This window comes from Macrosteles quadrilineatus, unplaced genomic scaffold (genome assembly GCF_028750875.1).
Source record: "Macrosteles quadrilineatus isolate MER2022 unplaced genomic scaffold, UCM_ALF_1.0 Scaffold_9__3_contigs__length_116548681, whole genome shotgun sequence".
Classification (NCBI taxonomy): domain Eukaryota; kingdom Metazoa; phylum Arthropoda; class Insecta; order Hemiptera; family Cicadellidae; genus Macrosteles; species Macrosteles quadrilineatus.
The window spans coordinates 74235081-74259222 of record NW_026542602.1 but is presented as its reverse complement, the minus strand read 5'-3'; the positions used below and the strand labels follow the sequence as shown (position 1 = coordinate 74259222).

General features: G+C 33.2%; 1 protein-coding gene across 29 annotated transcripts in view; it reads left to right on the top strand.

Annotated features, from left to right (window-relative positions):
* LOC129004103 (sodium channel protein para-like) overlaps positions 1–24142 on the top strand; it is a 142784-nt gene that overhangs the window by 95482 nt on the left and 23160 nt on the right. For 7 of the 29 annotated variants that reach the window (XM_054432506.1, XM_054432508.1, XM_054432505.1 and 4 more), the window contains 16 exons: positions 2589–2680; positions 3674–3886; positions 4856–4913; positions 5710–5854; positions 6411–6575; positions 7026–7106; positions 7760–7933; positions 8734–8799; positions 14043–14198; positions 14716–14988; positions 16205–16304; positions 16723–16794; positions 21026–21306; positions 21841–22014; positions 22888–23050; positions 23789–23976. In XM_054432506.1, coding sequence (XP_054288481.1) covers positions 2589–2680; positions 3674–3886; positions 4856–4913; positions 5710–5854; positions 6411–6575; positions 7026–7106; positions 7760–7933; positions 8734–8799; positions 14043–14198; positions 14716–14988; positions 16205–16304; positions 16723–16794; positions 21026–21306; positions 21841–22014; positions 22888–23050; positions 23789–23976 — 2401 coding nt within the window. The remainder of the gene's footprint in view (positions 1–2588; positions 2681–3673; positions 3887–4855; positions 4914–5709; positions 5855–6410; positions 6576–7025; positions 7107–7759; positions 7934–8733; positions 8800–14042; positions 14199–14715; positions 14989–16204; positions 16305–16722; positions 16795–21025; positions 21307–21840; positions 22015–22887; positions 23051–23788; positions 23977–24142) is intronic. The other 22 variants (XM_054432526.1, XM_054432525.1, XM_054432518.1 and 19 more) reach the window with 7 other exon arrangements.

Genomic DNA, 24142 nt, shown 5'->3' with positions numbered 1-24142 from the left:
GGAATAAGTAAGTCAAATGATATAACGATATCACTATTATCTTAGTTTAGATAGGATTTTTCTAACTGTCCTTAAATAGCTTATTTGAAAGTCTTGAAATCATCTCATTCGGCATTCTTAAATTTTTTTCAAACTTATCAATCAGAATGTTTGCAAGGGTAAAGATTTAAACTTTTCAAATTTAAGTAAATAAAAGTAATGTATGCATATCGACTAGTTATATATTTACCAAAGATTTTTACTTGAATAAAAAATAAGGACAGTTAACAGTGATCCTATTTAGTCATTAGATTGGTTTCTCTTTCAATGTTTCGTGGTGAATTGTTAAGTGTTCAATATAATCATTGTTTCCTGTACGTTAGCTTAGTTCTAGGTGACGATTTTATAGGTCTAGCTAGAAGTTCAGAATTGTTTGAGTTTCAAAGCAAGCTACATAAATGTTATTTTAGATTAGTTTGTAATATCCAACTTTAGTTTTCCAAAAACTGAAAATTTACAATAACACTTTTTTTACATGACAGATATTGGATATAGTTGAGTAGTTTTATTAATTGAAACTATCAAGTTTTGTTTACAAGGTTTACAACCATCAAGAATTTACAATATTTACATAGATCTGTTAACATCAATATAACTGGTTTACCAAAATTTTTATCACTAAAACTAATTGTATATAGTGTAAATGATTTTTGTCTTTTGTGAAATGGTATACTTCCAATTAAATTATAACTTTGAACATTTTGACTGAACTGTAGTCTAGGATGTTGTCTAGATAATATTTGATGTTTGTTCCCATTCTATGACAGTAGAGTAGAGGAGTTTATGGAATAATAAATTTATATTGTTGTTAGACCAGTTTCTTCTTCATAATTATTGTATATTTGTCCTATCAGGTGGCAGTTTAATGATATTTGGATTTTTGTACCGTATATTCAAAAGTATGGCGTTTTAAAAATTGATCCATGTTCAATGTCTTTCAAGCCCCTAGCGTAGTTAAAGATTAAAAATATTTATCAATAAACCTAAACTTTTATTTCTGTAGATTATGGATTGGTTTGGTAAGAATAAATAAGTAAAAACCTTCGCCTGTATCAAAGCCTAAAAAATATATAATTTACTTTATTTTTTGAAAGTTCAGCAGATAAATTTATAGGTTGATTTTTTAAAACGATAACTGAAATTTTTGCTTCTAACGATTTGGAAATACTCTAGACTGTGTAGTATTTATTTTATGCTGCATTGAAACCTCACTTAAAATTCAATTATGTTAAAAGCTGTGAACTATATCACAGAAATAAAAACTGTATGGATAGGTTTGCTTTTAAGGTCACCTGGTAGGCATAGGTAGTTTTTGCATGACCCTTTTTCTGAAATATTTGTATTCAAGAGAAGTCGAGTCTTAGTGAGGATAGTCCCCAGCTTTCCGTGTGTATTCTAGCTGTTTAGTCTCATTTCACTCATCTTAGATATAATAAATTTTTATTATTATTGAAATTACTGGTAAGAACGATCAACAATGTTAGGATAGTTTCTGTCTCTAGAAAATTATTTTGCATAAATTCTTGGAATATTTATCAAGTAATCGTTAAAAGTAAAAATACAAATCGTAGACCTTTAAAATAAAATAAGGTAAATTTTGGAGGATATAAAAATTAATATTTTATACAGACATCTATTTAGTGTAAAGTAAGAGTTATTTTATACAACAAAATTAGTCAGGACCCTATAGTCGTATTGACAAGAGTTTTTTTTTCCTTGCACGTTTTCCCCCCGAGTATGCCAATAAATAAAGAAAAGGTGAAATTACCAAAATACAATTTTTTGAATACTTAAATAATCTGTTAAAAATTATTACACAAATCAGATTGCGAATGTTAAAAAAATTGTTTGATTTGTAATATACACCCTTTTGGCATGACAGACTGATGAAATTATGATATTTCAGATGCTCAGGAAAATCCTTTAATTTCCATACACCAAAGTATTAAGAATACCTTTGCTGACAGATGTCTAGATATTATTGCAAATTTTAGTGTAAACTTGGAACTTTTTTGTCGATTACACTGCATTGAAACATTTTTCAACAGTTTATTCGTTGCTTATCTGACTCCTGTCTAAAACTTGCATAATATTTTTTTGTCTTCTAAACTATAATATAGCCAGTTGGCTACCTATAATATAGTTAAATTTCTATTTTATCAATATTATGTTTAATTCAATAACCTATGTTTAGTTAACTTCATCTGCATCGGCCGAAATACACTCAATTTTCTAATTTAACTGATATTCTGATGTTTTGTACCTACATTAAAATATCTAATATCCTATTTCTCTAGTATAGGTTAATTTGTTTATTCCATTAAATTTTAATTTTGTGAAGTTTTCATGCCTCTAAATCAACTTAATTTGGGTAACATTGGGTAAACCGTTTTGAATTGTTACAAAATAATGTACGTGGTTTAAACTTTTAACTTGTCTCTTGTTACTAGGTTCCTCTACTGTGACAGACTAACATTTCACAGTTAATTTTTCCAGTTTCTTGCCTGTGTTTGTTTTTCATCTGAATATTTTGCTCTGGCTACTTGCAGCTATGTTACAATGGGAATAGATCTCGGGAACTTGGCAGCGTTGAGAACTTTCCGAGTTCTGAGAGCACTCAAAACTGTCGCAATCGTCCCAGGTAAGTATTGGCTAAAAGTACCAATTTGTGAACTCAATTAATATACAGTAGAACCCCTCCTATCTAACCTTGGAATAATTGACTCCTCAGAATATCGGACCTAGGATGCGACCATCTATTTGTTTCCTGTTTGGGGCAATAACGCCGAGTGTGATCAGTTAACCGAAAGGCTGATGGCGGATGTTGGACCGCGGCAGATGATCACCACTGTAGTCGATAACGGGTGTTGTCTTGAGACTGCAAGTTACACTCACGGGTGTTGCTGCTGTCACGGGAGACGATTGCTGAAGTCACAGGGACTTCAAGTTACGCTCATGGTTGTTGCCGCGGTCACAGGAAACGAATACCAAATTCGCCGAAACTGCAAGTTAAGCTCATGGCTGTTGCCGCGGTCACAGGAGACGAATACCAAAGTCGAGGAAACTTCGGGCTATGCTCTTCCTGCTTCATGCAACCTTTTGGTCGTCCCGACATGGTCGGATAAGAGGGGTTCTACTGTATAATTTTTAACTCTCTGCACTCAGTTGCCTAGTCACACTGGTGATTGGTTGTTGACGTAAAGAGCATGAAGTTGTTTCAACATCAGTTGTTCGTGCTGCTTGTGTGGCATCATGGGGACTACTTCTCTCCAGTTCAGAATAATTTTTATTTTAACTTGACCTCACAAGAAACATTTGTGTACAAATATTTTGATCAGTGCTGCTGGTTTTTTTCGTTTCATATTGTTTTTTTGTTGGTCTTAACCACTGGCCATCCAAGTGGTGGAATCATTGAAATTAATCAAACCTAAACCCAACCCTGTGAAATGTATAGTCTTTTGGATTACATTAGCCATTTTTTATCAAGGTCAATAGATCAGTTGACAGTCTTACAGAGTTGTACCTTAACCTTATGTCTAGCTCAAGATACTTTTTGTCAACCATACTTGTGCTACTCTATTATTCATTTGAGGCAAATAAAAATCCAAACAACTTTTCATTCTGATTTTGGCAGGTCTGAAGACAATCGTCGGTGCCGTCATAGAATCAGTGAAGAATCTGCGAGATGTGATAATTTTGACAATGTTCTCGCTGTCGGTGTTTGCGCTAATGGGGCTTCAAATCTACATGGGAGTTTTGACGCAGAAATGCATTAAAAACTTCCCTGATGATGGCTCCGCGGGCAACCTGTCGGACGACACCTGGTTTAGGTGGTGCAGTAACTCGAGTAAGTAGTACTGTCTTGGTGGTTACTGGGATCTTTTAAACCAAAACCTCACGTTTGAGTGTCTATATGTTTGGGGTGTAAAACATCAATATACATACATTGATTGAAATGTTATCAAGTGTCAGTTTTGGATCAACACTCACAAGACTGAGTTTGTTTTCAGTGGGAATGGAAACACAGTGAACTTCTTGGGATATTTTATTGAACTTACTAACTAGTAACTGTTTTAAAGAAATATACGATAAGAAAATATTTTTTAACTCATGCTACATATTATTTATTACACTACTGTAGTGATAGTGTTGGTCAAAAATGTTTAATTTCAAACTGAAACCAAAACCTTAAAAATTTGAATCCCGAATATGAAATATGAACAGGAAACTTTTTATCTGGTTGATCAAGGTTTTTCAAAAGCCCAGGTTTGAATAAAATCATTATTATGCAATCAATCTCCTGGTCCTAACCTAAAAATATATTTTTTTTAAAACAACAAACACTAAAATAAGTTTAACTTCTGATACTGTCACCAAAAACATGAGATCAATCTTTACTTTAAAGTTTAAACCTATAGTAAAAACGATTTTTTGATACACAACAAAGACTTCACTCCATCTCAACATTAGCTGATCAGATCTCGAAACAAAACAAACACTTTTCTAAGTTTTGTTTATTTGGAGAATTTTTTGGGGGTTTTACTCCCAGTTTTATTGTAATAAAACACAATTATTGCCTTATAACAATTTATGAAAATTTACTCTTCGAAAATTTTTTTGTACTTATAGACTTTTTGAAGACATGTGTATTTTTTGATATCTCCAAGTATGGATCATTGCAGTAAAACAATTATTTGAAGTTAAGTTAATCAAAATGGAAGTGATTAATTATTAATAAAGCCAATATACAAAATGCTACTGTACCTTAAAAACTATTTCGGAGCAAAATACCTTGTTAAAAAGGACTTGTTTTCAGGCAATTGGGATGGAGAGGATAATGACTATCCCTTGTGTGGAAATGCATCAGGAGCCGGGTGAGTCTGTAAAATTTAGTTGCTCAAGCTAAATTAGTGTCGTACAACTAAGTAGGCCAGTCTTAACCAACCCTGGATCAACCACTGTTCAGGTTATCCGCCTCTGTTGGGCAGCCGCTATATAGGTCGGTTTATTTGCCAAACATTTGAAAACTCAAATTGTGTGTTTCTTTCAAACAAAGTATTTCTGTTTTCAAGAGTAATTTAGTACTGGATAGAAAGAGAGACCGTCTTTCTACTTTCTATGGTGTAGAAATGTATGTACACGATCAGTGGTGTGTTGGAGTAAAAACGCTTGAAAACAGCGTTCCCACTCCACTTTTTGCAAAGAACAAATATATTGATAGGCAGGCCGTATTTTTCTACGACAATGGTGATCGTTTAAACTGCACTGCGAAATGTACGACTAAATCATTGTAGGCGGTCACTTTGCATAGTTTTATTGTTACTTGAGTACAATTAACTATTCAATTAGTTTTTTATTAATATAAATGTCAATGAAATATTTATTTCTACAGTATTTTACATGTTTACGTAGTTGCCTGTTTTAACCAACCATTATATGTTATTCGAAGGCCTGGTCCCGTGAGGTTCGGTTAAGACCGGATGTTCTGTATATGTTGATATTTTTAGGAGTAAACTGCTGAAAACTACTTAACTCAAATCGTTGATGTTTATGATAGTTTCATTTAATCAATCTGTAACTTAACCAATTTAAATTAACATTTTAATAAGTTTAAGACCTTGTAAACAAATACATTTTTAAGTGTCTAATGAAATCTTCCCAATTTTTCAGCATGTGTAAACCTGGCTACACATGTATACAAGGGTTTGGCAAAAACCCCAACTACGGATATACGAGTTTCGATACCTTCGGTTGGGCTTTTCTGTCGGCCTTCAGGCTCATGACGCAGGACTACTGGGAAAATCTTTACCAGCTGGTGAGTATTTTGCGTATCTGATTAGTAAATGCTCACCCTATTTTGTTTTAACAATAATTTACAAACAATACCAGGTCTGTGTCCAACAGAGTAGAAGGGGGTTGTCTGATCAATTTGGGGAGACTCACACTATAGGCTGGCCTCCTTGATGAGTAAAAACATTTTCCCTCCTCTTCCTAAATCAAAAGTTCTTGCAAAAGAAGTTAGTAGATATTGGCGAGGGGGTTGGTGAGGAGGTTGGCGAGGGTACTTTTGTGAAATCATCCCTGCCTTGCTATTCAGTGTGAACCTCTACCCCTACCCCAAGCACTGTCAATAACCAGCACCTGTATGTTTTAGTGCGGCTAGATACGAATTGTCCGTTTCCACAGAAGCTTGGGCCATCTGAACCTAATTTACTCTGAACCCAACAATTTTAAACTATTTACTATATCTACTACAAACCGTTTGAGAAAATTAAATAAAAATTGACACCGATTGAAAGATTTCATTTTAAAATATGTTTCCTCTGTATATCTCAATGTCGGTTGTCTGTTGACTGGTCTGATGTTTTCAGGTGTTGAGATCAGCGGGACCATGGCACATGTTATTTTTTATAGTTATTATCTTCTTGGGTTCATTCTACCTAGTGAACTTGATCTTGGCCATTGTCGCTATGTCGTACGATGAACTCCAGAAGAAGGCGGAAGAGGAAGAAGCTGCGGAAGAAGAGGCGATAAGAGTAAGTCTACAGTTGACTCGGAACTAAACGATTTGTCAGAATAAATGAAAATTTTCAATGATGAGAAGGGAATTTTATTTTATTACGAATGACGTTTTGAAAGTAACTTGCAGTAGGTGACGAAAATTGAGCAAATCATTAAATCCTATTAATGACAATAAAAAAATACTATTAGTGTTAAGAATTATAGTAAGGAAGCACTATTGTAGTGTCTTCCTCTAAAGATTATAAATATATTTTGATTAAACACCGAGAAATGAAGGCTGTCGACTACATTTTTGTTCAATTTGAGATTAAAACTTAAAGAAGTTACATTTTCTATTAGTAAAACACTTTCTGTATAGGTATATTTTAAAGCAAGTTATATTTATTAAAAAATCATATAGTTTTTACTGTCCAAAATGTTATACCTAGTCAACTAAAAAAATAAATATTATGTTATAATTGTAGGAAGCAGAAGAAGCGGCTGTGGCAAAAGAGAATAAAAGAGCAGCAGCGGCAGCGGCGGCCGCAGCGAGAGAAGCAGGCGAGGTAAGATATTAGGAGTTTTATAAGATCTATTATCTATTATTTTTAAGAGGGTGGTGGCCTATTTAACCTTATGATATCTCGTCCACGTGGGCCTTGAGCTTGTACATGAAACGTATGCAAAGAAAGAGCTGATTTGTTACAGCACATGATTTTACCGTACAGATAAATATACTGCCAATGATATTGCTGGCCTGGATTTGTAGTTGGTTGTGCTATCCAATCGCACATTGAATCGCCATTGCTACAGACTATCTGTGGGGTAATAACAACATGGACTTCCATACTAGGATATCATTATTTTTTGTATATGCAAGAATCTATGGCTCCTAGTTTTCGTTTCAAATTCATACACTTAAATTGTTGATGTTCAATAAATTAAATGAACTAATGTTTCTTTGTAGGTTAAATAGTTTGAAAATATGAAAAAGATCCTTTCTTTCTAACTGATCCCTCCTTGGTTGAAAATGCTGTGACATTTTCTAATCGTGTTTGTAATGCCAGGGTGGACTTTCTACCATTTAGGTAAGCCTGCTGTTCCAACATTGCCCATTGAAATCCCAGGCTGTTAAGGTTGATCACAGTTACTTCCAAAGTAGCCATGACGTTTACGTATAACTTAATCTAGTTATTTAAATATTCCATGTTGTCAACAGGTGGCGAGCGTCGCTAAGTCACCATCAGACATGTCGTGTGCGAGCTACGAACTGTTTGTCAATCAGGAGAAAGGCAATGCGGACGACAACAACAAAGAGAAGATGAGTATCCGCAGTGACTCGCTCAGTCAGGGTAGACCGTCCACGGGGCAGAAGGTGCGCAAAGTGAGCGCGGTGAGTCGCACTTGATACACTCAACTTTGATTAGCTGTGCAGGAAGTAGATCCTGAGAAAAGTCCGTAGTTTTATGGTTCAAAACAAAACCAAGTAGTCTTTATGGGAATAAATAGTCAGGAAGAAACTATTGGTATAATTAACAATGGTATTGAAGGCACATAACCGATCCTACACTCATGTTCCATTCATATTTTGGGTCAAATAGTGTAGTGAAGTAGTCAAATAGTAATGTAGTGAAATTCCAAGCTACAGCTTTGGTTTCTTATGCTCTCCATTTCCCTCAACCAAATACGGAAAAGATTGTTCCATAGCCAAACAAGTTACTTCTTTGACAAGAATGGTTTGACAATTCAAATACAGCACAGAGATTACATTTATTTATATTGTTGGTTGTATTCCTTTATATATCAAACAATTTGAAACAAAATTGAAAATTGAATTTAAATTTGTGTGGCGACCAAAGAAATTTGATAATGTTACAACCACTGTGTTTACAACGAAACTTTTCATCCTAAAAGCTTTGTAAACTAACAAAACTTCAGTTTTTCCGAACTACTAAGACTTGCCAACAAAAGGGCCTGAAAAGAAGTAATCTATTTTTTTCAACTTTAGTCAGATGCATCATCACAAATCATCCTTATGTTTCTCAATTTACGATAATTTACACACCACATGTTACAATATAAGACGTTTGTTTCACGCTTAGTCTCACAATTGTGTTTCTGTCGTCTTGTTGATTTGTTTGTCTGGGGGTAGCGCACATTCTTAGGCGTTTTTATTTGTTTTTGTTGGGGTAGGTGGCATTGAGAAAGACTGCAACTAAAAGCCAGTTTCATTTTGCTTACCAGGACAGCGATGCAGAGGTAATCGTGGTGGACTTCTGTCTCTGTCTTTGTCTCTGTTTGTTGTTTTACTGTCTCATTGTACACTTGCAACCAAGCACTAGTGATGAGGGATATGTGTGCATATCAAACGCATCTGATAGCATTCAAGATTTTGTTTGAAGAATTATTGCAGACATTTCATAAATGATAAGTTAAAAAGGGTTCACAACTTTTTGGGATGTAGAATCAGACCTTTCTAGTGGGAAGAAACCTAGGACAAGATTATTTAACAAACAGGGTACTCACCAATTCCTAATGTTTCCCACCAAAAATGGAATAAGTGAAATAACATTAAACAAGGTCATAACTACACAGTCTGAAAACTCAAGCATCAAGTGGGCCGGTAGTTTTGATTCATCTTTTATTTTTTTCTGTCTTTTTAATTTGACTGTTCTATACAATAGTTAATTTCATTCAGTTAAAGAGTTTGTTTACTAATCATGTATTTTTCTATATTCCTTGCCATCTAAATATGGGATCAAATTTCAGATCCTGAAATTTTTTTCAGTGATGGAAACTGTCCCCAATAACCAAAACTCCCCAACTCCAACAATGAACTTAACGTTTATTCAAGGGTTTGAAACTAGTGATGGTTTATAAAATTGACTTTTTATCAGAACAGTTTTTTAAGTTGTGAAAACAAAAATATATTCATAATCCACAGAAAACCTAATCTATCTATATATTAATAGGCAAGCATGTTTCTTTAAAACCTTTTTTCTCAGCTCGTGTGCATCGCAGGGAAAATCTACGCATACTGTTGGAAATATATTTTCCTGTAGATGTGCAGAATGCTTTTAAAAATTAAAATAGGCTAACAAATAAGAACAAAAAATGATTTTGAAAACTTCAAAAAATTAACATGGACCATATGGGTTGCCATGATGGTGACGAAATAACAACAAAATGTAAACAGAAAATCAAAACAAATGGAAGAAATTCCAATCACATGTTTTTTTACAGTGTGGGGAGAAAATAGAGAAGTCTGTACATTAATTATTTTTGGTCGAGTTTCGACCACAGGACAACCACTAGTATTTATAATTGAAAGAAACTCTTGTAAATGTTAATACTGTACCAGTACAAAAAAGTATTTGCACAAGTAATTTTAAGCTTTACTCGGGTTTGTCTTGTGTGTCTGCTGCGAGTCTTTGTTCCTTTTTTTTTTGGAAACCGCACAAGTGTGTGTTTATGATAATTATTTCAGTGTAAAACTTAGCAATGAATCTGTGCCATTTTACTTTGTAATGAAGTGTTACCAACAATTACTGTCTTTGCCTCTCTACCTGTCACTATCATGCATGACTAACAAAAATTTAACTGTTGCTTGATGTGATGCATTGCAAATAAATGTTAACACCCCACATTCAAATGTGGCTTTACCTTGCTTGACTTGAACAGTGTTCTTCAGGAGATTCATAAACACTTTGTGATAATATGGAATTTTGAAATATCTTTTTGGTACTTTGCTGGTACCATAATTCAGGCAAATTGAAAGGAAATTGGAACAAATATTTTGTTTTAGCGAATTTCCCTATAGGGAAGTAGCTATTACCGTAGGTCTCATGGTAAGACCTAGGCCCGGGACCGATTTACTTTTTCATTTTGATGTCCCCAGAGGCCAAAAACACCATTCGTTCAAATTTTTATATATCTATATATAGAGATATATATATATATATATATATATATATATATGTGTCCATCCGCACGATAACTTGAGTAATTTTTGTCCGATTTTGATAAAATTTGGTTTGAAGGTGTAAGGCGGGATAAACTTGAACGAGTTCGCGAACCAGCATGATCGGACTATGGGAACGGGGGTTTACGGGGGGTTTTATGGGGTAAAAATAGGTTTTTCCCATTTTTGACCCAAAAAAAATAAAATTTTGCAAAATCTTTTCAAACCATTTTGTAGAGCTTAAAAAAACAAATAATTTAGTATATTGAAGTGTTACTATGCGCCTAATGGTTACGGAGAAAATTCCAAAAAAATGTAAATTTTAAATTCCCATGTTATTCTTATGGAGAATGAGTAAACTGTTGTAGTTTGCTTGTTTATGAACATATTTTGATCAAATTTGGAAAATGTTTTTATTTCTTACTAACTATTAACATTTTACAAAAAAAATTTTACCCTCCCTGATGCAGCAAACCTAAGTACCTGTTAAAATAATTCTATTTAAATAGGAAATAAATGTAAAATTTTTAAGTAGACATTTTAGTGTAAATCCAATCAGACATATGGAAATTCGCTTAGTCTGCAGGTTTGCTGCGGCGGGGGTATTTGTTTTTAGGATTGCAGGTACAAACCTTTTTATTGTTTAATGTACAATGTTTTTCATCGTGTGTAATTTAAAAGATAATATTTCTGAGCCTTACAAACATTCCAGTACTATACAGTACTACAGTACTAACAACGTTATTTAAAAAAATACCTGGACAAACTTTTGTTGCTTTAGTTCACTGACCTTGGAGGGAGGGAAGGGTATTGTTTTGATAAATAATAAAATAAATAAGAAATTTGTCGTTAGCTAAACATATCAGCTTAGGCTTTGGATTTAGGAGTGTTTGACTTTCTCTTCTCTGCATATTCTTTGTTTTCTTTGAATGGCGATTAGTGTCGAGTGACTCGTAACCCTTAATGTGCCTTAATTGTGATCCTTTAAGTGTTACATATGATGTGCTTTATATTATAAAGATTCCATTAACTCTTCTTGAATTGTTTCCTTAATGATTTTGATGTATGCATGAGCAGTGTTGGGAAGTAGCGCGCTACAAGTAGCGACGCTACAGTAGCGCGCTACTTTTTTTGTAGCGTTAGCTGTAGCTACGCTACTTTTAAGATTTTGTAGCTTTAGCTGTAGCTAGCTACATTTTTAAGGTAGTTGTAGCGGAATTTTAGCTACTTTTCTCGCTACATTATCATTGTTTGAGATAGTGATTTTTATCATAACCTCAACCTTACGTGAAACAACCTCTTTCAAACTGAGATTTAAAAAAAAATTAGGCCTTACTTTCTTGGCTTCATACAGCTGGTTGCAGCCGTTTCATTCCCTATTACAACGTTGTGTGGACATGGAGGCCATTAAATGAGTGTTATCCACATTTTTGGCTCTCATTTCCTTAATTTACTACTCTATGATTACTGTCAGATAAAATAAAATCGCTAGATGCAGACGACGTTTAAACGTTACCGGTGACAAGAGAAGCTATTAAATGCTTGCAAGTGATTGACAGGGAAATTAGTAATCAAATTAGTTTCTTTATTATACCGATAGTGTTTCAACTTGGATTTTAATGGAAACCAACACTAAACCTTAAAATAATGAGAAATCTGGTCTATCAACCTTTGCTTCAGCTGTTGATTGTGGTTCATCGTCACAAGCCCTTCCTTGGTTAGATTACGAAGATTTTTCAAAGGTTTACTAAATTAACAAAGAGGAAATTACCTGATGTGATTTAAGATATGTAGGCCTATAGACTAAATGATAATTGTAACGAAAAAATCTCCATATAACATGAAACTTACATTGAAAAAAATAGCATAGTTTGCTCCTGGTAACAGCTCTTGTATAGGACTATTAATTTCTAGGCTATGCTATGGTTTAAGACGAATACCAAGTCCCAAGTTCAATTATTAGGAATATATCTGTTTAGTCCTTGCAAGAACAAGCCTACTATAGCCAACTTGTTACATAGCCAAGTAGGCCTACATGTTATTTTTACTTTACAAATTTCAACATGTTTAAATTAAAAGCCGATTTCAGGATAAGTTAATGGATACTGTTTTCTGTACCAACTAGGTTGAAGCACAATTTGCCCTATGCATAATGACAATAAAGGACGATTTCTTGACATTGAAAAGTGTTATTCATAGTACAAGTAACTTATCACTTAAAAGTTTATAGCAATGTCGTTTTTAACATTAAAAGAAAGGCAATAAACTCCAATTTCAGTAGGCTAGGCTCTGTAACACAAAAAATTATTTTTAAATAATCGTTTTACAGTTTTATTGATCTTAATTGTTGATATAAGACATCTATGAATGAATCTATATTAAAGAAATAAAATGAGCTTTTAAAATATAGTTTGGTTGTATGTCCTTTGAACTTACTGAAATTTACATTTAAGATGCTTAAAAATAATGCAATATTTAAAAATAAGTACTAAATATGATGGGACACCGAACTATTTGGTTCTGTTGTTGTAATGTTAGGTTTATAATGCCAAAAAATTAAATACAATCTAGGAATAATTTGTTTTCCAATTAATGTTAGATACAATACCTACTGACATTTTTTTAATGTTTGTTCAGTAAAAATGTAGTTGCAATTAATTTTACATTTACCTAATGTGCGTGGAATAAAAAGTAACGTCTTTGGAAAAGTAGCTAAAATTGTAGCTGTAGCTACATTTCAATGTAGCTGTAGTTGTAGCTAGCTACTTTTGCGGAACTGTAGCTGTAGCTGTAGCTAAGCTACTTTTTTGGAAATGTAGCAGTAGTTGTAGCTAGCTACATTTTAAAAGTAGCTTCCCCAACACTGTGCATGAGGTACTCTATGACATTCATATGTAAACATCTTACTTACATACTTAAATTAAGTTCTGCAATCTTACATTCTAATGCCACAAGGATATAATCTTAATCACTATTGAGTATTTTCAAAATGTTGAAAAATATTTGCTAAGGTTTTTGGTGCTGACATTGAGGGTTGAATTGAAATCTTGACTTGCATCAAACTTCACATGTCGTTCATTGTTATTTGATTGCTCAGTTTGTGAATTGAGGATAAGAGAAGTAAGTTAAAAAAGATATGAAACTAGTAAAACATTACAATGGTAACTGTTATAACTCTGTAAAACATATTATTTATTCAATTTTAAACATTTTAGACCCACACATATCAACAGCTAGTCAAGAGGTTAATCAGTAATCTTTCACTTAGATCATTTTATTTTTCAATCATCATCATTTGACTTTGCCTCAAGCAAGATTCTTTGGTGTGTTGTAGTCGTGTTTAGGAAACATTAGACTCTTGTTCAGATACATTTGGTACATATTCCAGACTCATACACTTATTCAAACGTACAACCTTGTTTATAGCTACATATACAAATAAGTCTTAGACCATTTGAGTATAAAATTTTCATCCTTGTTTTCTGATATTATTTAGTATAATTCTACTATTTTACTAAAGAGTCTCTTGTTTGGTTCGCAGGCAAGTCTCAGCTTGCCGGGGTCACCGTTCAATCCACGCCGAGGGTCGCGCGGCTCTCACCAGTTCACGCTGCGCAATGGGAGAACGAGATTCATGGGCGGACCGCCTGGTGGAGATCGGAAGCCTCTTGTATTGTCTACGTATTTGGACGCACAGGTACCTCTTTTTACCTTGCACAATAGTCTTTCAGTAATCCAACATATATGACATCAAGATCTCGTCAGATTATATACGATTGAAGAATTCTAAACTTATCATAAAAATTACTCAAACAACCACCTTAGCTGAGAAATGAAAATATTTAAAATGTGTTTTGTATGATTTTAAACTCCAAAGGCATTTTCAAAGTTTTTTCTAAGGGAACCGGTCCAAACCTTGCCCTTATTATTATCTAATGTTTCATTTTTGTGTCTAGGTACATATAGATAATCTGTAAATGTTTTATGTATGGATTTAATTTTGACAATGCACCTATTCTAAATGTTGACATGTATGGAATGTTTTGTGCAAATAAAGTATGTCTATGTCTATGTCAAGTTTCTCCGAGGGAGAGTGGGTAACGCTTTCCTCAGAAGCCCTTGCACTATGCAAATGACACCATACCACTCCTAGTTTGTGATACTGTCGTTCTAACTGAGAAACAGTGTGGTTGAGTGTGTTCCACTTTTCTCAGGAGCATTTGCCTTATGCTGACGACTCAAATGCGGTGACGCCCATGTCGGAGGAGAACGGCGCAATCGTTGTGCCGATGTACTACGCCAACCTGGGCAGTCGCCACTCGTCGTACACGTCACACGCGTCGCGGCTCAGCTATACGTCACACGCAGACCTGCTGTCCGGGCCTCGCGCGCCAACCAAGGAGAGCAGACTGCGGAGTCGTAGCAGTCGCAACAGCACCAGCACAGTCACGCACCAACCCTACTCCGACAAACACTACAGAGACTTTGTAAGTAGATCACCTCAAGTTGTAAAGTTTGTATACATTCAATTCAAATTACTTTCACTAACTCCGTGGAGATAGGTTATCCTCTAGTCCTGTGGCATGTGCTAGAAAGTCTTTTAGCGAATTTCCCATATAGGGAATATAGGGAATAAGCTATTACCGTAGTACTCACGGTAAGACCTGGACCCGGGACAAATTTTTTTTTTCGTTTTGAGGTCCCTAGAGGCCAAAAACACCATCCGTTCAAATTCATATATATATATGTATATATATATTTATATATATATATGTGTCCGTTAGCGCGATAACTCGAGCAAAAATGATCCGATTTTGATGAAATTTGGTACAAACGTGTAAACATACGTTTATTCGAACGAGTTCGCAAACCAGCATGATCGGACCATAGGAACGGGGGTTTATGGGGGCTTTTATGGGGTAAAAATGGGTTTTTCCCATTTTTGACCTAAAAAACATAAAATTTTGCAATTTCTTTCTAAACTATTTTGTAGAGCTTAAAAAAACAAATTATTTAGTATATTGAAGAGTTATAATGTGCCTAATGGTTACGGAGAAAATTCCAAAAAATTGTAAATTTAAAATTTCCATGTTATTCTTATGGAGAATAAGTAAACTGTTGTAGTTTGCTTGTTTATAAACATATTTTGACCAATTTGGAAAATGTTTTTATTTCTTACTAACTATTAACATTTTACATAAAAAACACTTTTACCCTCCCTGTTGCAGCAAACCTATGTGTAAAACTGATTCTATTTAAATAGGGAATAAATGTGATATTTTTAAGGAGACATTTTAGTGTAAATCCATTCAGGGAAATGGAAATTCGCTAGTCTGCAGGTTTGCTGCGGCGGGGGTATTTATCTTTTTTTGCAAGGATAAATTTATTTATATTCTATTATAAATAATTGTCTTCGGGAAGTGATTGAAAAATATACTTTTGGTCTCACTGAAAAAACAATCCAAGTGGTTGCTTTCCCTAACATCAATTGCTGCAATGTATTTGAAATGTCGGCCAGTATTTCCGCTAGACAACACGGTTACCTTTTATAGACTAAGAAATTAGTCTAACTTGACTGTGAAAGTCTACATTCTGGTTTAAATAGTTATATTTCTGAGTAAAGATTCATCTTATTTTCAATAGCTGATAAAGATAATTTTATACAGGTTTTTCCTAAAGGTGTGTGATGATTTTTTTTTTCAGGATGCCTCGGTGGATTTGGAGGATGGAATGTCCAAAAGTAAACACCAAGACAATCCTTTCATTGAACCCACCCAGCAACAGACTGTCGTAGACATGAAAGGTAATCATGAGATGAGAATTATATTTTAATTTTAGTATTGTTTATTTTAACTAATGTTAAGTTATTTCCTTTTTCTAAAAGACACCAGTTTAAGATTTTATATGGCAAAATTTCTTTTGGGAAGATCTTTTGACTTATTTACATAAATGAGATCTCTAAACTAATTATTAAAATAATTCAATTACCAACTGTAAAGTAAGAACTATCAATATTATTCCTCAATAATTTATCTGTGTATTGAAACCCCCACCCTTCACTTTGGATCTTAGCGTATAGTAAAATGTCATAATGTAAAAAACGTTTTACATTTTTATAACACCAATCGGAAGATGTTTTATCACATTGCTGTGTCGTTACTTGAGCATCTAACAAATGTAAACTGAATATATATTGATGTTTAACTTGTTTTCTTCTCCAGATGTGATGGTTTTGAATGACATCATAGAGCAAGCAGCAGGGCGACACAGCAGAGCGAGTGGCGAGCATGGAGGTATTTGAAAACATTCTCTATGTAACACCGTAGGAAAGCATCAGTCAATGATTTGTATGAATACCAATCAAAAATGAACAAAAGAAGTGAATTTGAATCATAGTAAAATCTGACATTTAAAAAATAATTTGTTTCTAACTTTTTTTTTATTTCTTGATATAGGCCTACTTCATTCTTGAATAACCTATGAGAAAATATATTATTTATCAAATATTTGATCAGCCAGTGTAAACATTACTAGAAACTCACCTTTTGATAATCAATCAGAGTTTAGGACCTGGTAATTGTACAATGATTTTATAAGTTGAGTTTGTCAGATTCCCTGGCTAATGATAATAAGATCCAGAATTGGTCAGTAATATACACTAAATATAAGTGTACTAATTTTTACATTTTGTTAGCTCCGTCACATATTTTAGAGATTTAAGTTTTCAAAAGCTCTGCTGTTGAATTCTATCTACCATAAATTTATTTGGATTTTTTAAATGAACTTGTACAGTTATTTTTTTAAGATTTTTTTTTTTTCTCTTTGCCATGACTTTTGTTCAACAGTCCTTTTTTATGATAGTATCTCGAGTTAAAAACTTAGTTAACAGCCACTTAATATTCTTTTTAAATAATTTTGTACTGTATATTTTAATCAGTTTTGTTAGATTTGTTTGTTTTGTTGTTGTATGTTTTGCATGTATCCCTGTGGTTCCAGTTGTGTAGGATAATATATGTGTATTATGTGTATATTGTATGCGTCTGGTTTGTGTGTCAATGTTTCACAGTGTATTTAGCTTTCAAAACCACAACTTTTAGCAGAAAACAACAAAACAATCTACATAAAAATCTATTAAAACATACCTTTTTTTATGACAACATACGTTTTCTTAACGTATGGAACAAAGTATTAGGTTTTGTATAAAATTAATAGTTGATTTCCACAAAACTCAAATTTTGTTACTAATTTATCAATAAAAAATAGATGAATATAAAAACAGAGGACTTAGGATGTTGCTTTAACTGTCTGCTATTGTCATAACATTTTCAAATTTCATTTGGCTTTAAGGAAGTGCCCGCTTCTTCTTTGCCAAGGTTCTTTCTTCTATTCCTGTCTGTTACTGTAACTGCTGTGACGATTGCTTTCTGTTTCTCACATTTGAGACAGGCTATCAACAATGAAACTACCTAAGTCAAATAAATGTTTCTTGTTGATGGCTTATGTCAATGCTTACCTATCTTGAGATTTCTGGTAAGTCGTAGGAAAGAAGCCGTGTGATAAAGTGAGTGAGAGAGGAATAAACAGCTTGCTCAGAGCATGATATATATTTATGCATGTGTTTTCATTCTTGTACGTTTGTTGAGGAAAACGCATAAGCATTCACTTGACCAGTCGTACTTCTTATTGAAAAGTTTCTTTCTATTGAAAAATTGTTTTGAATCATTTTATGCTATTACAGTTCAGAGAAACTTACTGGAACAATATTATTTACCTTCAATATGAGAACAATAAACAAATTGAGAACATGAAAACTTAACTTATGCAAACAATTTACTACACACTATAAAAGTTGTATAAAGTTTTATGCTTGTGAAATTGTAGACGTAGACTAAAACCTTAGCTCAAACCTAGTACTGCATGATGAATCCACGATTGAAAGTTTTGAATGCATGTTATTTTTTTTTTTTTCTAATACTAGTGATTCTAGTTGTTTTCTTTTTGATTGGATTGAGTGTGTTTTATACTTAAGTTTTAACTTTCATTAATAGTTTTAATCAGTATTGAATTCTCTATTTCATTTTTAAATAACCAAACTATCCCCGCATACTAATCAAAAATACATGTTATTAATATATTTGCATGCATAGACAAAAAATTTGAATAAATAGAAAATAAAACTTATAAAAACTATTACAAGAACTAATTTGTCTTGCAAGAGCTTTGGACCAGATATTTTATTTTTGAGAACATTTTATTCTTATTGATTTTTTTGTTATTGTAAAGATTTTAAGCCCAATTTTTAGTTTAGAAAAATAAAAATATTTTAAATTTCAACACTTTTAGTGCTTAGAACCTCAAAATATATGCCTGTGCAAACTGGGATTTTCAAATCATATTATTGTAAGAGACTTGATGCTGTCACAAATGTCAACAGAAAAAAGTTGAGATCCAAAAGATAGTTTGTAAATGCATGAAATATTTAAATTTTGTTTGTTGGTTTATCTCTTTGATATCCGAATGTACAGTCACTATAACACTTGAACTTATTTGATCAATTCATATATGTCTTTGATCTTTACTGTATTTAAACTAGCCATAACAATGAAACAAAAATTTAAATTTCATTAAAATGTGTGATTTAAAATTCTTGTCAAACCCCAAACTTTGTGAGCTAAACCAATTTTAACAACAAATTTACGGAGAATGATGATGATGTTTTTTATAGAAATATTCATGACGTATATGTTGTTTTTGTTTCTCTACTGTGCATATTATTACTGATAATAGTTAAAGTGCAGTATTTAGGCTCTACATTTTTATTTTGGAAGATCAAAGTTCTAACTCTACCAATCACTGTTGGCAATTTCCCATTTGAGAAAAGTAGTTAATTTTACTACGTTTAGTATACTGATGTTTGATTTTCTATACAGTTGGCCATCGTGCAAAGAATTAGAGTAATTTAGTCAGTCTTGTTTCATGGCTTGGAAATTGTGTTGTTAAAAATGTCTTTGATTAAGGTAATGTTGCTACACTTGAATATTCTCATTATTTTTTTTCTTATGAGTTGTCATTTGTATAACTCATCACCATATCATGATAAGTTTCCCTAGTGAAATAATGGCAATATACTGTAATAGCTATAACCACTTACAGTGTTTTGCCATTTCGCTTTTCATCAGCAGAGCTTTTTGGGCTAGCAAAGATGGCACTGCTTTTAGCTGGCTTTGCTTTATTAGCTTTAGATCATCAATCAATATATTTTTCTTGACTTGGCCTGTTTGTAACTGTGATAAAATATCTGTTTTCACTACATTACTGTGAAATCACCTGTTTTTGTTATGTTTATCACTTACGAAAACTCATTATTACATTGTTCACTGCAAAAGTAATGTTTACTATCTTTTTTTGGATTTTGTCGACATAAACAAACAAACATTACTTATTTCTCATCAACTTTTTCAATTAGAACCCAAACTGTACAATCAAAGTAAATAAATAAAGTAAAAATAGAAGGACTAACTTAAAAAATGCCACTAGAACATACACACTTAGAACATACACACTTAGAACATGAGTGATATTGAAAAATAAAACTTTCATAATTCTTTTGTAAAAATAATACTGACAGTATTGTATTACATATAGCAGTTAAAATTGTTAGATATTCAAAGAAAATATTTATGTAAACTTACTTGGCCAAGTCAGGGGAAAATGTACTTTGAACTGTAAATGGCTTCATCACTTCTTATTGTAGCTAAAATTATTTAACAAAATATAGTAACTTTTAAACAAAACATAAAGTAATCATTAGTCAAGTAGTTGCCATCTTTGCTGAATTCACTATCTCTCTAAAAGTTAGATTTAGTTAGTTATTTTTACGATATTGGGGATAACTCATTTTAAGGAATGAAAATGGTGCTATTTTATTTTATGAATCTCGGTTTTATATGTCAAGATTTATCTGTTGAAGATTGGGATAAGTTAAAATAATTTTGTTATTAATAAGAATAAGTTCATAGCTTCTGTTTTAAATATGCTTACTTTGCTATTCCTGTTCTTTCATTCAAATGGGCTAAACAAATTCCTTAACAGTTTACCAATATTGTAAAAAGATAAATAACTGTACATAAAACATGTTTAAACATCACTAAAACTACTTATAACTTCTCTTTACTTCTGGTAACACTTATAAATACGCTTTTCACTTATTTTCTCTATTCAATTATGGTCTAGCTGATTTACACTTACACTGCAAGAGTTTCTTAGCTTAGCCACTTGCTTATCGGTTTTTGCGAGTTCGTATTTAAACTCCTTCAAATTTCTATCTCCAGTTTGAAATTTTCATACAATCTTGTCACCGCAAAAATATATTTGAAAAAACCTTAAATTTTGTCAAATATACCACTTTACCATTTTTTGGGAAGTTTTTCGATTCACACACTGTACACTTTCCATTTCATCTGCACTGTTCACTTTGAGTAAGCTGTTTGTTTGTTGCGTGTGCGTGCTCGTCGCGTCGTGTAGGTACAGTAGCCATCTACTATTTCCCGACAGAGGACGACGAGGAAGGCCCGACCATGAAGGAGAAGCTGATCAGCAACTGTCTGCGGATGATTGACGTTTTCTGCGTGTGGGACTGCTGCTGGCTGTGGCTCAAGTTCCAGGAGTACGTAGCGCTCATCGTGTTTGACCCGTTCGTCGAACTGTTCATCACGCTGTGTATCGTCGTCAACACGCTGTTCATGGCGTTGGACCACCACGATATGAACAAAGATATGGAGAAGGCGCTGAAGAGCGGAAACTATGTGAGTAGCTGAGTGATGCTGTTTGTAATTTTTTTCCCTGTACTGTCTAACCTAAAAATTACACTTGATGGGTTCTAGTAGTAGGGATAGTTAATGAATTTCCCTATAGGAAATTAGCCATTATATCTTCCTTGGTGGACAGCCAAAGTCTGGCACTGCAGTGATTTTCTTGTTTTAGAATCCATCTTACAGTATTAAGGACTGATTTGGTTTCTGATTTACTGTTTCATTAACATATAACACATTTCCTTACTTCATTACTAATTTTCATTCTTTTATATTATATATTTGTGTTAACGATTTGATCTTCTTTTTATGAATTAAAAGATTTTACAATACTAAAGTAATTTAAAATTTAAATGCCTTTAGGTATTTGGTGAAAATATATTTGTAAACAAAAAAAACTAGCTTAATTATTTACATACAAGAATTATCACCTGAAGGAGTACTGAAAAAGTACAATTCTTTTTGTAATATTTAACTCTAGGGTATATTTATTAAGATACTGAAATTTCATTGAGTCACTTTGTACAGTTCTTCAGCGCAACTTTTGGAATTGAAGCAGCAATGAAGCTGATAGCGATGAGCCCCAAATACTACTTCCAAGAGGGCTGGAACATCTTTGACTTCATCATCGTAGCTTTGTCACTGCTCGAGCTGAGTTTAGAGGGGGTCCAGGGATTGTCAGTTTTACGATCCTTCAGATTGGTGAGTCATTCTAGAGTTTCCTTCTTTAATAATCTTTTAGAATAAAACTGTTTATTGAATGATGCTGATTTGGATGGGCTTTACCAAAATAATTAATTACATTTTCAAAATCTATTTAATTAAGGGACAAATATCATCAATTGGTTAAACATCAACATAAATAACTAGCATACAAGAAACTAACTCCGTCAAGCTAATCATATGCAAAACTCTTGACAAGTATTTTTACAACTGTTCTTTACAGTGTTTCCAAGTAATTTTTTTGTTTTTTTTTTTTGCCTAAGGCCACAAGATAATAGTCATAATGTAGGTTTAAAATAGTAAAATACCAATAACAGATCAGCCCACCTAGCGTTAGAATCATTTCAGTGACGCCAGTTTAAGCATTGGTTCAGCACATTGGTCAAAATTAATGTGTTATAGCCCAACTCATAGCTTCTGAGATCAAAAGTTGAAATCATCATTCAATTATTGATGTTAGCATGTAAAATATAGAGAGTTACTCTGTCTACAGAACAGCTGTTGATTAACACCCAAAACACCAAAAAAAAACTTTCCTGGTATTGTTCAATACAAACTTTAGTTTAGGTTAAAAAAATAAATGGTTTTGTTCAGGATTCTAGGCCAAGGCACTAAAGGTTTTAGAGAGATTTTCCTCTCATAAGTGTATTTTCTATTTTATAATATTGTAATGTTGCGTTTATATAAGGGATGTGTCGATTCTCGATACCTAGCCTTGATTCCACAAACTTTTGACATTGGTATAGGGATGAAGAATTGATCGCCGTTTCCGATAACCAATAGGTCTGCAAAGATCATGCAATCAAAAAATGTGCGCTTATTCGCTATATTTATTTTAATTTCATGTGACAGCTGAGAGTGTTCAAGCTGGCCAAGTCGTGGCCGACGCTCAACTTGCTCATCTCCATCATGGGCAGGACCGTGGGTGCCTTGGGTAACCTGACCTTTGTGTTGTGCATTATCATCTTCATCTTTGCCGTCATGGGCATGCAGCTATTTGGCAAGAACTATGTCGGTAAGTGATGAGTATGTTTCACATTGTTGTAACTTGTCGCTGGAAAATTTCTCTACAATCCCAAGTCGTAGAGTTAAAGTAGTAGTTATGAAATTTAATCTCTAAATTAAGTTACCTGAAATTAATTTTTTGGCATTGTTTCACTGAAGATAGATTGATATATAGATTAGATCATCAATGTAAACAGTTATTGACATATCTATCCATGTATGTTCCAAATGGGGGGTTCATTTACTACTAATACTGTTTTTAAAAGCTTTGTAAACTCAAACACTTTCAAAATAATGAATTCCTTCTAAAATTTCCTTAAATTAGTACTGTAGTATGTTAATTTTATACCTCTCTAATTTTACATATTTAAAAATTAGTTAATAGGGTCAAATGTGAACTCTGTAATTAAAATAGCATTTTCATTTAACAATAATATCATTTTAATTAGTGGCCACTTGTTAAAATAAATAGTTTATATTGAAACCTGTCTGTCAGTGATTCTATTGTCGTCCATGGCGGCCGGTTTTGAGATTAAAATATCATCATCAGGCAGTAAAAAATGTCATGAAATGAAATGATAGACATCAATAGGATCACTGACTAATCAAACTACGCCCATCATTAAACGCTAATATTGTTATAAATCATTTATAACAGTAATAGTGCACGTCTCTAATGATGCAAAGTAGAACTACATACAGTTCATATATTTCCCTTCCAAATTCTAACCTTAACTGTTTTCCGCAGATCACGTGGACAGGTTTCCTGGAGGAGAACTGCCGAGATGGAACTTCACAGACTTCATGCATTCGTTTATGATCGTGTTCCGGGTGTTGTGCGGAGAGTGGATAGAATCGATGTGGGACTGTATGTATGTGGGGGACGTCTCCTGCATTCCGTTCTTCCTGGCAACAGTTGTCATCGGCAACTTGGTCGTAAGTATCAAAGATGTATAGTAGTTCAAATCAAAACGACGTTATTCATCTCTTGTACATGGAAAGACATTGAATAGTGTCAACAGTTGCATGTAATAGTTATTAAATACATTTCTTACATAGAAAAAGAAAATTTCACAAACTTAAATTTTTGGATAATAAAACA